The 17,308-nt window shown below is 37.6% G+C and overlaps 1 protein-coding gene across 1 annotated transcript in view; it reads right to left on the bottom strand.

Moving 5' to 3' along the window:
* LOC134340890 (CXADR-like membrane protein) overlaps positions 1-16,802 on the bottom strand; it is a 140,847-nt gene extending 124,045 nt beyond the window's left edge. The window contains exon 1 of the mRNA XM_063038463.1: positions 16,442-16,802. Within this exon, the coding sequence (XP_062894533.1) occupies positions 16,442-16,478 (37 nt within the window). The 5' untranslated portion in view covers positions 16,479-16,802. The remainder of the gene's footprint in view (positions 1-16,441) is intronic.
* Between the last annotated feature and the right edge of the window lie 506 nt (positions 16,803-17,308).

The following is a 17,308-nucleotide window of genomic DNA, read 5'->3' as shown; positions in this document are numbered from 1 at the left end:
TTCTATTTAAGATAAACAACTGATCGTAAGACATAGGAGCAGAATTAGGCATTCAGCCCATCGAGACTGCTCCGTCACTACCCCTCGACAACTCTTTGGGATAGAATTGTTTCTGGGAACAATTTTTGTACCTCAACACCACAATTAGCAGATATCCACTTCCCTCTTTTTAACTAGTCATTTATCCTTAATATTTCAAGAACTTTGAAGCTATAAAACATAAAATTGGCAACAGATATTTTTAAAATGAACCTGAGACAGCTACCAACCATTTAAAGCACAGTGAGATGTTCAAGTTCAAAAAACACTCAACGAAGAATGTTAAGTAAAAGAAAACAATGCAGCTCATGATGAGACTGTCAAGTTAAAGAAAGGCAGTAAATGGAAGAATTCAGGGTTCACAAACAGTCAGTACCAGGTGATAATTATCATTAAAAAAGAGCAGAAATGGCTGACTACATCAGAAAGACAGATACAATTGATCACACAATGGATAACTGGATCTTATATACTGAGCAAGTTGAAGAGGATTTTGAAGCAAATGAAACAGCCATTGAGAAACAAGTACTAATTTTACTGAGTGCGCTTGGGTCTGAAGGCATAGAGTTTGCTTTTAAGTTTGACTGCTCCAACCAAATTAGCAGAAAAGAGTTTTGCTAATATTGTCAAAGTAATGCAGGAACACTTAGAACCAAAACCATTGTTGATTGCAGAATGCCTTAGCTTTTATAAGCAGAATCAAAAGGAAGGGGAGTCCATTTTCATGTACATGGCTGAGTTGAAGAGATTGTCTGAGTATTGTCAGATCGGTAATGGGCTTAATGATGGACTGAGAAACTGTTTAATTAGTGAAATCTTACAAGAAAGCATTCAAAAATGGCTCCTAATTGAAGCACAACTTACATTGTTGTATCAATGGAAACAACAAACAGAGATGTAATTGAGTTGCAGTCAGGAATGAACATGAGTGTGAACAAAATTGCAAAGTCTAAATAGAAACCAGCCTGTCTGAACAAATTGTGTTACCATTGTGGCAGGGGCTCATATGCACCAGACCAATTCAGTGTTAAACGTGAGACTTGTAGAAAGTGCAACAAGTTAGGACATACACAAAGAGCATGTCAGGCAGACAAAAATAAATAGACTGCAGAGGGAAGAGAAAAAGCTAAAAAGTTTCAAAAAAAGCATTAATCTGCATACTGTTGATGAAAATCTGATAATGATGTGAGTGACACAGGACTGGCTAGACTTGAGATTTACAATTTGTAAACTAACAATAGATAAGCAATATGGCTTACACCAGAAGTGAACGGCAAATTAATTAAAATGGAATTCAACAATGGTTCAGCTGTTTCAGTCATTCCACAAAATGAGTTTGAACGGCATTTCAGAGATACTAAACTGAACCCTGCAGATATCCAACTAAGAATCGATACTAAAGAAAAGATAACTCCTGTGGGGATGACATTTGTAACAGTGAAACACAACCAAAAAGCCAAAGTGGGCTTGTATGTCATAAAAACAGGATGGTCATCATCGTGGGGGTGTGATTTGCTTAAACAACGATGTGATTGGAGATTCATCCACCATTTGCATGCCACATCCCTTGCTATGAGGCCAACTGAAAGTAAACTAAGAAAGATACTGGATGACAACACAACTGTCTCCTTGCTGTACACTATGAATCGTGGCACAACAGAGGGCAAACAGATGTTGGTGCCAATCTCAGTGCCTCTGGTTGGAAAGCATATTGGACCAAGGAAGGACCATGCGGCTCTGAGGAATCATGAAAGTGTCGAAAGCACTGGTCTGACTACAACAGTTCTTGTAAGCAGCCCGGAGGTTGGGGACCACTGCATTAGGTTATTGCATAAACTTCAAGTGGGAGACAAAAAGCTGCTTGTAAAAGTAGATGCAAAGACCACACTCCAGCTGGATGAATGAAAGGCCAAAAAGAAAGGAGTCAATAGAGATACAAAAACAGTGGATTCATCAGATGATATTGTGGATGCGGAAACTAAGAGGAGAGGTCAGATCGTAAAGAGAGCAACAGAAGGATTAATGAGAGAATACTCCAGTGAATTAAATACACCTTCCCAAGATCAAGATGCACAAACTAGAATAAGGAAAAAGAAGAAAAAAGGTGTCCAGAGCTGTCAGAACCACTTCCTGCAGTCTCAGATTCACCTCCTACAACCACCAGAGAGGAGGCCCCAGAACCTGAGATTGTTTCTCAGCCACAAGTCTCACCTGACAAACAGAGTGACCTCCCTTGTCAGGAAAGACATTACCCCACAAAAGTAAGAAATTCTACAGAGCAATTAAATCTTTAAGACTGAATGGGAGAATTTAAAATTTACTATACTGTGGATGACTTTATAGTTGTGCTATATTTTATAATGTGTATATAGTTGAGATGCATTCTCTATTGGGTTGGAGTTTATAGCTAAGCTGGGAGGAATGTTGTGTACTTAATATTTCAGTAATATTTGAGTGATTTTGTAAATATGTTGTTGATTAAGCATTTTTGTTCATTTAAATAATCACTACAGGTGATATGTAAAAATATGTGAATTGCCTATGTCATAATGTTACCATGTGATACGTGTGCACCTTGCTTAAAGTAAACTCGAAGTTAGACTCATATTTCAGACTGTCTTTCTTTGAATTAATTCAATGTTTTGAAGTTGCAAAACATAACAAGTACCTGGATGAATAACTGCAATGTAAGTTCTAGATGGGGAAGAAATGAATGGTTAGGATGATGGACATGTAGTAAGAGCATGGGCTTGTGCAGGCCGGAGTCCAGCTTCTTGGTAGTTGTTGGAACTGCACAAGCAGACAAGTTGAGAGAATTCCATGACATCCTGACTTTTGCTTTGTGAATGATGGAAGACTTTGGGCGTCACAAGGATATCCAGCCTCTGGTCTGTCCTTGTAGTTTATGTGTGTGATCCAGTTAAGATCCTGGTCAATGGTCCTTCCTAGGACATTGATGATGGGCAATTCAGTGCTGGTTAAGAAATTGGAAACTTGTAGCATGAATGTTACTTATCATCTACTAAACCCATGCCTAAATGTTGTTGTGGTCTTGCTGAACACAGGCAACGAATGATTCCTTTGCCCAGGAGTTACAGGTGGAATTGAACTTGTACCATCATTACTTACAATTCCGTGTCACTTATATTCAATTTATGTTATCACTACTGCCTAACGGAATTTTTTTTTATGCACTTCAAAAGTGTTTTATTGGCTATCAAGACATCAAAAATAATTATGAAAGGCATCATTTAAATTAAAGTCTTTCTTCTTTCCTCTTCCTACCTGAAGGTTCCAATTTTTACCCATCAAGGGGAATTTATTCATGCAAGGTATCCACGTATCTCCCATTGAGCATTCCAGATCGCGCATTTCATGGGATAAATACAATATGTGTAACCACAGAATCAGGTAGATTGTCTGACTGGGGATAATTTTGATTTTTTAAAACAGCAGTATGAAATACAGTGCCTCTAAAAAATATTCACCTCCCTGTAAGTTTTCATGTTTTATTGTTTTACAACATTGGGCTTTTTTTTACAACAGCAGAAAATGACTCTGTTGTGTCAAAGTGAAAACAAATCTCTACAAAGTGAACTAAAAATAAAATACAAAATAATTGATTGCATAAGTATTCACACCCTTCAAGTCAGTATTTAGTAGATGCACCTTTGGTAGCAATTACAGCCTTGAGTCTGTGTGGATAGGTCTCTATCAGCTTTGCACATCTGGGTACTGTATTTTTTCCCCATTCTTCCTTACAAAACTGCTCTAGCTCTGTCAGATTGCATGGGGATCGTGAGTGAACAGCTCTTTTCAAGTCCAGTCACAAATTCTCAATTGGATTGAGGTCTGGACTCTGATGGGCCACTCCAGGACATTAACTTTGTTGTTTTTAAGCCATTCCTATGTTTTGCTGGAAAACAAACCTTATCCTATGTCGCAGTTCTCTTGCAGACTGCATCAGGTTTTCCTCCAGGATTTCCCTGTATTTTGCTGCATTAATTTTACCCTTTACATTCACAAGCCTTCCAGGGCCTGCTGCAGTGAAGCATCCCCACAGCCTGATGCAGCCACCGCCATGCTTCACGGTAGGGATGGTGTGTTTTTGATGATGTGCGGTGTTTGGCTTATACCACGGCAAACACAGCATTTAGTCTAATAGCCAAAAAGCTCAATTTTGGTTTCATCAGACCATAGATCCTTCTTCTAGCTGGCTTCAAAGTCGCCCACATGCATTCTAGCAAATTCTAGATGAGATTTCATGAGAGATTTTTTCAACAGTGGCTTTCTCTTTGCCACCCTCCCATAAATCTGTGACTGGTGAAGCACCCGGGTATCAGTTGTTGTATTCACAGTCTCTCCCATCTCAGCCACTGAAACTTGTAACACCTCCAGAGTTGTCATAGGTATCTTGGTGGCCTCCCTCACTAGTCCCCTTCTTACACGGTCACTCAGTTTTTGAGAACAGCCTACTCTAGGCAGATTCACAGTTGTACCATATTCTTTTCACTTCTTGATGATTGACTTAACTCTACTCCAGGGGATATTCAGTGACTTGGAAATTTTCTTGTATCCATCTCCTAACTTGTACTTTTCAACAACCTTGTTGTTGAAGTTGCTTGGGGTGTTCTTTTGTCTTAATGGTGTATCTTTTGCCAGGATACTGACTCACCAGCAGTTGGACCTTCCAGATAAGAGTGTATTTTTACTACAATCAGGTCATCTCCATTTAACTAATTATGTGACTTCTAAAACCAAATGGTTACACCAGTGATGATATGGTGTGTCTTATTAAAAGGGGGGGGAGGGTGAATACTTATGCAATCAATTATTTTGTGTTTTATATATGCAATTAATTTAGATCACTTTGTAGAAATCTGTCTTCACTTTGACATGAAAGTGTCTTTTTCTGTTGATTCATGTCATAAAAACAAATTAAATCCAGTGATTCAATGTTGTAAAACAATAAAACATGAAAACTTCCGGGGGGGGGGGATAATACTTTTTATAGGCACTGTAGTTGACATTGATTCAGCTGCTTATATCAATCTTTTCTGATTTTCATTTCCTTTGGCTTCACTCAAAATCAGACTAATAACCCAAAGTGTTTCCTCAACCAAAATAACTTTACCTGCTATCGTTATGTAGACAAATTTGGGAAATGAGTTTGCATTTAACAGGCTGACACCAGAAAAAGGATCTATATAATAAGTAATTAATCTAGTGACGGTGGAAGGAGTTAAGAGATTAAAGTGGCTTGAACGTGTTCCATAAGGACACATAAGTTGTGCAAATTTACAAGTCCACAATCCCTTATCCGAAATCCTTGGGGCCAGTTGCATTTCAGAATTCAGAAGTTTTTGGATTTTAGACCCCCACCCCCATACCAAAAAAACACGTATGCTCAAGTCCCTTATTTAACCTGGTTCAGTACAGTGGACTTTAGGACCCGGTGGCGCACCAAACCTACGCACATCTTCCCGTATACTTTAAATCATCTCTAGATTACTTATAATACCTAATACAATATAAATACTGTGTAAATAGTTGTTATACTGTATTGTTTAGGGAATAATGACAAGAAAAAAATTTATTTCCAACAAAAACATTCAATAAAACTAAAAATATACAGCTTCAAACGAACCGAATCAAACACATGGTAAATGACTTATTGGAATAAATGTAGAACGTCACTGTCACTATAAAACTTCAGTAACTTGTCTTTCTGTTTATTTAAATCATATACAGTGGTAGTTCTGACACTATTTTCTTCAGTAAGACGTCACACAAACACACCACGATCAAGCTTCTGCAATAACTCCACTTTCTGCATTATTGATAATGATAGATGCTTCCTTCTCTTTTTCTCATTGTTACCCATAGGGGTATCTGCAGCTCTCTTTGACATTTTCGCAGTGAAATTAAACACAAGGTCAACAGTGAACACAAAATATCAGCGAACAGCAAATGCACGTGTAACCAGTACGAGCGCTGAGCCACAACTGACGTCTGGCGGCCTCTGCTAGTGCTGCCGCGTCACACCTGAGTGACGTCAGCTGTTAGCGAAAAAAACCGGTTTTCAGAGCTTTTTGGATTTCAGAATTTCGGATAAAGGAATGTGCACCTGTAAAGGGCTTTAGAGAAAACATCCCGCATCAAAGACTGCTCAAACGATGTTCCATCGCACTGGCTCCAGATCAGTGGAATTTTCAAGCACCAAGTTTCCTCTTTTATCATATGATTTCCAGTAGAAATAATGCAGAAGTAACAAGTACACACAATTGTCTTGAGTTTTCCTGTGAAACATAGAACACTTGAACTTCATCTACATATTCCCAATGCATCGTTGAAAAGGATTTATTGACTCAGCTAAATTTACAGTTGCAATCTTCATATTAGAGTGCAGTTTCATATGTGTCACACAGCCCATATTTTAAAAATCTTACTTTTGTTACTTTTATTTCCAAGTACACTGTGTACCAAATAGAAATAGGCAGCAATTGCTGGTCTGAGGTGCAGTACATCAAGGGCACTTTGGTTTAACCACTGACTCCACCAATGTCATTACCTGTGGCAAATTAATGCTTTAAAGCGTGGCACTGTCTGGAGTTTGCTCCTCTAAAAAACTAAGAGGACAGGCTAATTAATAAATGGTTAATTTTCTGATTATTGCAAGTCATACTCCATCTTTAAATTTGTCTCACAAAACAGGTTGTTTTCAAATCTAATGAAATAAAAGAATGAAGTACTAATTTTTATTTATTTTTAGTATAAGACCATCACTGATAATGTTAACGTGTATTGTCCATTCATGGTTGCCCTGACTGACTTGTATGAACATTTCACGCAAAGACTCAGCATCAAAATTTTTGGCATGACACTGAAGTCTCATGGCTGCAAGTACAGGAGAGCAGAACAAATTCACACATTCACTTTCAAAAAGTCTTTACTTAATGCAGCAACACCACCATTAAATATTATATCAAAAAGTATTAAACCAAATCTTTGGCACTGTAGTGGGAAAATAGTTCACTTGAGTTAGAAAATGCAATGGATGAAGTGTAAAATCTTTGGATAACATAAAATGCATAAATGAATTTTAAAAATAATGAACACCCCAGACACAAGTAAACAAAACTGTCTGACTTTCTCAACACAGAAAAACACAGCCAGATGTGCAGAAGATATTTATTTATACAAAGAAAAACTTACATATAATCCACAAGACCACTGACTGCCAGACATTAACTCAGCAAATCAAGGTATCATTTACCATTTTAAAAAATGTGCTGATTATTATCTTTAAATCTACATTTTCTTATCAATTTAAGGGTATGGACGAGTTAGGGCAAAACCTCCAAAAAGAAACTTCTGAGTATTTACAATACGATTTTTAATTTATTCATATTAACTTTGCATCACTAAATGAAATTTAACCGAGATAATTAACTATCAGTGTGAGTAAGATACAATTAAATTTTTGTCTCCTTTCTGTCTTGGTCTCCTTTTTGAATTCTCAATTATTGTTCAATAAATTCTTGGTCTCATAAATAGAGTTACCACAAACTCAAAAGATTATAGAGGATAAATTCAGTCTTGGAGAAATACCAGCTTATAAATATTATATTGCATAAAGTCCCTACTGTCCTTCCATTCCAATTTATGTAACATTTCATTAAGATGGAGCCATGGAATAATATGTTGCTATGTCTGATGCCTAACAAAATGCATAGAAAGCTGCATGAACAAAACGGGAGAGTGCTGTCCGCCTGACTCTTTGGGATACCTCATGACAGCACACACGTGATGCAGAGCATCAGTAATATTAGAACATCACTCTCTCATGGGCAGTGTTTAAAAAACATAACACAATGTAAAGCTGGCGCTAAGCAGAAAGAAACAATTGTCACGAGTTATTGTCATGTCAATGTGCCAGAGACCATATTATAATTAGTTACACAAGATTCAAGATTGTTTATGTTATTTCCTGTACACAGGTGTAAAGAGAACAAAATAATTGTTACTCCAAATCTGATGCAGCCCAAAAATCATAAAAGATAAAGAACACAATAATAATTTCAAAACACACAATAAATATAAATACATAAGATTCCTTATATACATAGATTGTATATCCATAAAGTGATACTAGGCTGTACATAAGGTGATTGACAGGAAATAATAAAGTAGTGGTGGAGTTAGTGGATGGAGGTGTTGATCAGTCTTGCTGCTTGGGGAAAGTCACTGTTTTTGAGTCTGATGGTCCTCGCATGGATGCTACGATGCTACAATGCTACAATGGCAGATGCAAGAAATCTAGCAGCTGATATTATTCATGGTATCCCTCCTTTGATCCTGTATCATTGCTCCTTCACTCATTAAGACACTAAATAATAAATACCTTGATTAAAAACAAAAATGACAAAGTGTTGATCAGCACATGTTCTTGGTATACATACATTTATATTCTCCAAGATGCAAGTTAGAAAGCAAATGGATTACTTGCATTTTTTTAAAAAGAGGAACAGAGAGGCTATGCTATAACTTCATAATCACTTATTAGGCCTCAGCTGATGGAGCTGGCCCATTCCGGGAATCACAGTTCAAGAAAGCATAATGACCTTAACAAAGAGTACACAGGAAGCTTACCGAGGTTTCCAAGAATGAGGGAGTTTTCCAGCATTACTCCAAGCAAAATTTTCAAACTATTTCTAAAAGATTAAGAGGGGGCATAGTTGAGGATTTAAAGATGATAAGAAGCTCCAAAGGGTTAAAAATGTCATTGTATAACCTCTTTTACATTTATTTCATGACATCCCAATATCCTTCACAACCAATGAATTAAAAGGAATGTTGTCCTTGTCATAATGCACAGTGTACTTTTAAATCATTGCAAAAAGATCTAGAAGGATGAAGAGGAGTATTTGTCTCATTTTGAGTTGCTAGATGTCAAGCACTTCCTTGAAGATCAAAAGGCAAAAAATACAGATGTTGGAAAGCTAAAATAAAAATAGAAAAGGCTGTTTTCAATTAGTCAACAGCTCAAGCAACATCCATGAAATGGAGTCAATATTTCAGGCTGATGACATTCTTCAGAACAGAGAAAAGTTAAAAGTCAAATGTGGTTTCAGCTTTGGAGAAGGGGGATGGGTGGAAATAACTATAGGTATGTCTGTGATAAAGCGAAGGCGCAATGTCACAAATGGCGATGGTATTGACAGAGAGTGGGTGGTGAAGACCTGTTAAACACAAATGATCTACCTGGAGACAAAGTAAGTAGAAAACAGATAGAAACAGACAAAAGGTAGAACTGAAAAAAAACAAGAACTGGCTTCCTTGAAATGAGTAGTAGATGACTCCATAAATAACTTTCTAAATTGTTTTATCAGGTAATCGAAGACAAGGTGTGTGTAGTGTTACAGTGCAAACGAGTGTGAGGAATTGCACTTTCAAACAGCCTGCACTTGTATAACGGGCCAGTTAGCCTTCTTCCATACCATAAAATTCTGTGACTCTAAAACCATTTAACTGGACTATCCAACTGCAAGGTACTAATTACTTAATTATACTGCACTGGAGCAGAAGCTTGTGTTTTTAAATCTTTAACCAATCGAGCCATTTCTGCTTTTCCACCCTGATTTACCTTTGATAGAGCCCAAGATATGAGCACAGATTTGGATGAAATATATTTTTCTGCAACACTTATCTGAGGTTGACTTAGATAATAGCTGGCTATCAGACTGTTGAATACCTTGCTTTCTGCGGTAATAGTAGTAGGAGTAGTAGTCATACTTTATTGATCCCGGGAGAAATTGGTTTTCGTTACAGTTGCACCATAAATAATTAAATAGTAATATGTAAATTATGCCAGGAAATAAGTCCAGGACCAGCCTATTGGCTCAGGGTGTCTGACCCTCCGAGGGAGGAGTTGTAAAGTTTGATGGCCACAGGCAGGAATCACTTCCTATGACGCTCTGTGTTGCATCTCGGTGGAATGAGTCTTGGCTGATTGTACTCCTGTGCCCAACCAGTACATTATGTAGTGGATGGGAGACATTGACCAAGATGGCATGTAATTTAGACAGCATCCTCTTTTCAGACACCACCATGAGAGAGTCCAGTTCCATCCCCACAACATCACTGGCCTTACGAATGAGTTTGTTGATTCTGTTGGTGTCTGCTACCCTCAGCCTGAGGGTACAGCCTACCCTACCCAATCAACTTCTTGTAAAGTGTTTGGATTAGCCCAATCACATATTCAAGTTTTACACTTAATTTTTTTTCAAAACACCAATGAAATTTTTGCTTGGCTGCAGGATATGTTATGCTTTGTTGAGTGCTTGCACACATTGGGCCCACTGGGAAATCAAATACAGAACAGCCCATGTTAGTTATTTGAACCCTAGGTTGCCTACATCAGCTGCAATATAATGTGGCCAGAATTGCTGGCAGAACACTTGTTTTATTACTTAAATTGTTAAAATTCCAGGTTTACTCTGTATTTGATTACACCAAACAAGAATGCTCCATAGCAATTAAATCCAAGTATCAACTATCTCCACCATCTTAGGAATGTGCAATTCTAAATCCCCTCCTACCATTGGATAGAAGTTAAGTGGGAGGAGTTAAATGCTGGAACACAGAAGCCCATTCTGACTTACCTCATTCCAAGCTCCGGTCATATTTACAACAATATTTCACGCCATTGGTAATGTTTATACCTTATTCATCCAGAAGTGGATCTAATCCTTGAGGTCAAAGTCATAGTCTAATGTGATACCAATTGGCTCTATTTCCTGTTGATCTCAGGATCTCTCTCAAGGATTTTGCCCTTGCCAAATTACAGTGGGCGCTGGGTTTCATTCACAAATGCTCCCAGCTATACCATCCTACCACAAAATTTCAATGACCTCTGACAATTTGGCTGCCTGCTGGGTGAGAGCATGCAGATTGCTACTTAAACGATATCCTGCCATTGAGATCAGACTTCTGTCTCAGACATTATTATCCATTATCAGGCACCTCCCAAGCTTTTCCCTATTTTCAATCAAGACAATTGTTTTAACTAGAAAAATGAAAGGAAATATATTATATAACGCATGAATTCTGACAAAGGGTCTTCAACTTGAAACATTAACTCTGTTTCTCTTTTTACAGATGTTGCTTGTCCTGCCAAGGGTTTCCAGCATTTTCTAATTTTATTAATGCTTTCCAAGCATTTCATAGGATTGCGATGTGTTCACCCATACTTGGGTGACAGTATTGCTTCCCAGATGCCTCACCCTGTTTACAGGTGAAAAAACACAGCCCAATTGGCAAAAATATTTTAAATTGAAGCTGAGTGCTGGAGATTCCGATTATGGAACACAACCGAGTGATCTCATTCATATTTATGGCAACATTTAAATACTTTCATTTGTCATTGTCTTCTCTGTTACCTATATTTCATTCTTCCCAGCTAACATGACTTGCCTCGGAGAGGCTGTTAACTCCTTGCTGGGTCGTAGTCCCTGGATGTGCTATTACCCAACAAGTTGTCTCTAACTGCATGTAAAGATTCATAATGAAGGTTGGTTGGGTGCTTCACCATGGAATTTGTTGGATGAGGTGCTAATATGATCAATTTCAAGCCTACCATTTCATATCAACATGTATGCATTCACAGCCAGAAAATCTGGATTTTCAATAATTCCATCAGACAGCAAACCACATCATGAGGTTTGAACAACGTTGCCTTACAAGTTCTCTAGCACTAGGAGCTGAATTGAATCCCTGTGACCTCTTTATACCAATCTTTCTTTAATGCACTGTGCCTCAGAACACAAAATTCCATTCATTTACAGTAAAAATTTTTCTCCAATCAAGCCCAAATACTTCAGTTTAGACTTGGAATAAACTTTGTTCAAACACACAGATTAACTAAACTAAACATGAATGGTTATTTGCCATTCACAGAATGGCTACAACAGAGAAGGCCATTCACTCCATTAAATCCATACCAGTTCTATGCAAAACCAACTCAGCTGGTCCCAATGATCTGTGACTCACTTGAATTTTAGGTATTTTTCCAGTTCACCTTTGAATTGCACAATTGAATATAGTTACATTATTACCCCATACAATTAATTCCAAACTTTAATCATTTGCTGCACATTAAGTCTTGCTCTTTTTTTAACTTTGGTTTCTCTAATATTCACCATCATTCAATGTCCAACGGATATTGATGACTCTGCCAATAGAAATGGCTTCTTTTTGCCTACTCTGCGTATACTAATTATTATTTTAAGTACCTCCTTTAGATCCTCTTACAACTTATTCCTTACCAAGGAGAACAACCCTACAGTTTCCAATCTAAACAATTGAGATTTTCCATTCTTCAAACATGGTATCTCGCCCAAATTTCTACAGATGTACTGTGGAAAGCATTCCAACTGGTTGCATCACCATCTGGTATGGAAGGGCCACCGTGCAGGATCAGTAAAAGCTACAGTAAGTTGTAAACTCAGCTAGTTCCATCATAAGTACTAGCCTCCCCAGCATCGAGGACACCATCAAAAGACAATGTCTCAAAAAGGCGGCATCCATCATTAAGGACCCCCATCACCCAGGACATGCCCTCTTATCATTGCTACCATCAAGGAGAAGATACAGGAGCCTGAAGACACACACTCAACGATTCAGGAACAGCTTCTTCCCCTCTGCCATCAGATTTCTGAATGGACATTGAACCCGTGAACACTCCTTCACTACTTCTTTATTTCTACTTTTACACTATGTATTTAATTTAACTTACGTACATTCAGGATTGTCACAAGAAATAAAAGCAGAAAATATTGATGATCAGCCTATGAGACGGTTTCAGATCCTGCCTGACATTGAGTGTTTCCAGCAACTTCTTATGTCAGACTTCCAGCATAAACAGTTTAAATTTTTCCATCAGAATCAAAGGAAAAGTGTAATTCAGAAAAAGATACTTTCATACTTATCTTCAATTTCAATCTTCAGGCAATGCCACTCAGGAACTTGTGTTAATATTATTTTGGTGCTATCTGCGCTGGATTGTAACTACAGTATATGTACTGTGTTTTGCACATTGGCCCAGAGGAATGATATTTTGTTTACTTGTATATATGTGTATAGTTGAATGACAATAAACTTGAACTTTATTCTGAAATATTTGTTTTGAACTTGATAATTAGTCATAGTCATAGTCATAGTCATACTTTATTGATCCCGGGGGAAATCGGTTTTTGTTACAGTTGCACCATAAATAATAAATAGTAATAGAACCATAGATAGTTAAATAGTAATATGTAAATTATGCCAGGAAATTATGAAATAAATCCAGGACCAGCCTATTGGCTCAGGGTGTCTGCCCCTCCAAGGGAGGAGTTGTAAAGTTTGATGGCCACAGGCAGGAATGACTTCCTACGATGCTCTGTGTTGCATCTCAATGGAATGAGTCTCTGGCTGAATGTACTCCTGTGCCCACCCAGTACATTATGTAGTGGATGGGAGACATTGACCAAGATGGCATGCAACTTAGACAGCATCCTCTTTTCAGACACCACCGTGAGAGAGTCCAGTTCCATCCCCACAACATCACTGGCCTTACGAATGAGTTTGTTGATTCTGTTGGTGTCTGCTACCCTCAGCCTGCTGCCCCAGCACACAACAGTTATTTGATTCCTCATTGAAAAGTGTTTAGAAATTTCTTTCAAATTAATGAAATTTAAAGGAGTATTATTCTTGAAATTCTGTAAATCTTGATATTGAACTTTGGAATTTTTATTCTGCCATAAAATATCTAATCTATTTTTATATCTCCAATGAAGCTGTTTATTTCTGCATTGCAAAAAAAAATCTGAGCATCAGCAGAGCTTGGGCTGGTAAGTGGAAAGATGTTTCAACCACACTGTCTGTTAGATAATGACTACTTCCAACCAAAAAAAAATAAGCATCACTTGCAGAAAACACTGTAGCAACTCACTGTTTCTTCCCGTGCACTTCCCAAACCAGGACAATCACATCAAGAATGGACGAATACCATCAAATTCCAACCAATAAAATAAATCAATTTTTCTTGGGCATCAATCACTGTTCTTTCTTAGACATTACATCACCATACATGAACTGCTTATCCTGCAGATTTATGGGTATCCCTTTATCAATTGGACAGAAACAATTCAAAACAGAAGGTTCTTCAGAACATGTGAAAGACTAGTAAGAGAGGACCACAATGGTCACTGTAAGAAATCTCACAAGTATGTACTCAAAAAATTAAACTAGAAGTAAGGCAGCACTCTGCTGACCTGTAACACACTCAAAATAAAGCACAAATGCAAGGTCTCACTCATTCATTTCCTACTCCATTTCCCACTCTCCATGGTATATAGAATCATAGGGTCATGGTCATATGTCAAACTGAGAGACTTGATCTGGATGGATTACATATATAATTCCCTAATTATTTAGAAATCAGAGAACTTTTGCAAAGGAAGTATCCTATACTGCTTTATTAATTTAACACAGAGAAAAGAATACAGCAATTTATCAATTAAACACCAGTCTGATTCAAGTGCTATATTTAACAACCATTACTAAATTGGGGATGTGGGAACTTACTCAGATACATTTGTAGATATACATGTTAATAAATTTGAAAGAGATCCAATAAACATAAGTCATGGTTCCATACATGAATATTCACTTCTTCAAAGTGAAATAGGTGTAAATGAATCAAGTATACAATTTTAGACTTCATTGTCCAAATGGAGCCAAAGCCACTTAGTATCATTAAAAATACTGAAAGTTTATATCGTTAAATTTCCTTGTGCATTGTTAACCTAAATACATAATTGATTTCTATTCTTCTCTGTGACCCTCACTAGTTCTTAAACCTGTCACCTGCCTTTAGCGTCAGCTCTTTTTTCCCAATGCATTGCTTCTTTGTAACTGTCTTCAAGTCTAAACTTGAATTATTCCTATAAGATCTCCATTTCGCCAAATCTCATTCATTTGAAACCTCTATCAAAACCTTTCTCCATGACGAAACATTCCCTATCTGTATTCATTTTTGTTTTCTGAAATGCCTTCTATATTTACTTTGCAGTTGAAGAACCTTAAGGACAATGATCCTGAAAGTACAGTTCAAGTCCAGTTTGGTTTCAATGTTAAATTAACAACAGAAGGGATTGCATTGATTTTGGGTTAGAGTCCAAAGTCTGCAGATCCAATTTGTCTCATAAGCACACAGAGAGATAATACGTGTAAACATCAGAAATACCAACGAACGAATCTTTAGAAATTAAATCAGCAATAAATGCACAGGAGAGCACAGAACTTGAACGTTGCCTTGCATATCTCCACTATGAAGGAAGACATCTCAAAAATTAGAAAGTCGCCTCATTTGAAAATTTTACTTATAATGGTTTGCCTAAAATTGATACAGAGGGAGATAATGTTATCTATTGAAAGCAGACTTATCCCTTATTGCCATTCTGGTTTCAATGTAGAATAAACTTGCTTTATTTTTAGTAACTCTTCGAGTAAATGCAAAAGCAAAATAAAACTAGCTGTTCCCCGCGTGGCTGACTTGCTCTCAAGTCCCTCAGTCCCAGAGGACGGCGCGAGGACAGCACGCGGGGTCAGTGCAGCTCGCGGAGGGCTGCAAAGCGCCTCTCGAGTGGCTCACACCCAACTGCGACAGGCTTGCGCTCCAGGTCAATGGCTCTGCCTGCATCCAGATGCCGCAGGAACGCAGAGATACTGAGACCAAATCATTAGGCACTCCTTATAGAACAGCATGACAATATTAATACTTCGTCCAAAACTAATCGGTTTTCCCTTTTTTTCCGTTACTATCCACCCACCACTTCATTAACCCGGTCTGCCGCTTTTTTTTTGGGTTTTGGTCTGGAAACTGTTAATGTAACAGACCACATCTGTTTCCAATATGGGTCGAGTTACATCTTTTGGAAACAATGCTGCTTTTTACTTAGTGAATTGCATTTTTAAAAAGTTTTCAACCGAAATGAATAAGGATATAAAACACAAGGACACCACTTAATTTAATTATTGTATATTGTATGCTACAATAAAGAAAGTTATGCTAATATTAAACTAAGCTATTAAAACTATTGATGTAAGCAATAAAGGACAAATCCGTAATGAAAATGTATTTCATGAAGTAACTACGAAAGTCGCTGAGGAATCTAAAATTATTGCACGTCCCAAAGTCTTCATCAGCCTCATCCACACTGTGCGTAAAAGAATCATATTTCATAAACTAGGCATTTAAAAACGATCCAAAACCATGGGACGAAGTTCTGTTAATGCATTTTCTCATTTGGATTAGCGAGACTAAACGGAATAAAACATAATAATCCGAGCCACTTACCGACCATCAGCACCAAACTGAGAGAGGACAAAATCATGTTGCCTTCAGAAATTCGACATTTAATCCATAACTTGATGAGGAAATTTCGTGCTGTTTTTCTCCGCCTCCTTGATTTTTGGGACTGGAATGCTGGGACAGACCTGAGCACATTAAAACATCAGGAGAGGGAATGCCACTGCGGGATATTTACATCTTCACTCGGCAGCACACTCCAATCTGTCCCTTAATCAACCCATTCTGTTCACTCCGGCTGACCAGATGGGGAGTGGAGTATGCTGGAACTGTCTGGGATTTGATGGGACAAGTCCGTTGAGTTGAAGGCTGATTGATTAGTTTCAAAGAGTAAATGGAGAAAACAGTGACCGCTCCAACTGACGTTACACACACTTTCCTGTCTGAAAATTGCAGAGAGAAAGTCTAACCTAAAAGTCTGCTACGAGTACAGATGTTGTTTTTTTCCGATTACCACAGTGACTTATTGCTGGTGTGCTACTGGCTCTGTTCCTTCATTCAAGTTTTAAAGTATTACTTCGACATTTAAAGCAATAAAAGGAATGCTACCATCTTTAGAGTTTGAATCTAAACGAGATCCCATCAGTTTCCTCAGCTGGCTGTTTTAAAACCAGCGTTTTTACTGCCTGATTCAGTGCTGGGATGTAAATTGAACGGAATATTTTCCTACCGATATGCCACAGCAATGTCATACTTGTCCCTATTGGCTGCTCTTTAATATGGTTATTTAACTCTTAATTAAAAGGGAACGATTAAAAAAATAGTATGCACAAGCTTGAACATTTGAAGTCACAGATGTTAGTTTTGAATTTTCCAATGCTAATACCTGACTTTTCTATTTAATTAAAAAATTGC

Source organism: Mobula hypostoma, chromosome X2, assembly GCF_963921235.1.
Source record: "Mobula hypostoma chromosome X2, sMobHyp1.1, whole genome shotgun sequence".
NCBI classification, from domain to species: Eukaryota; Metazoa; Chordata; class Chondrichthyes; order Myliobatiformes; family Myliobatidae; genus Mobula; species Mobula hypostoma.
Note: the sequence above shows the minus strand (reverse complement) of the source record. Positions and strands in the feature narration are given on the sequence as shown.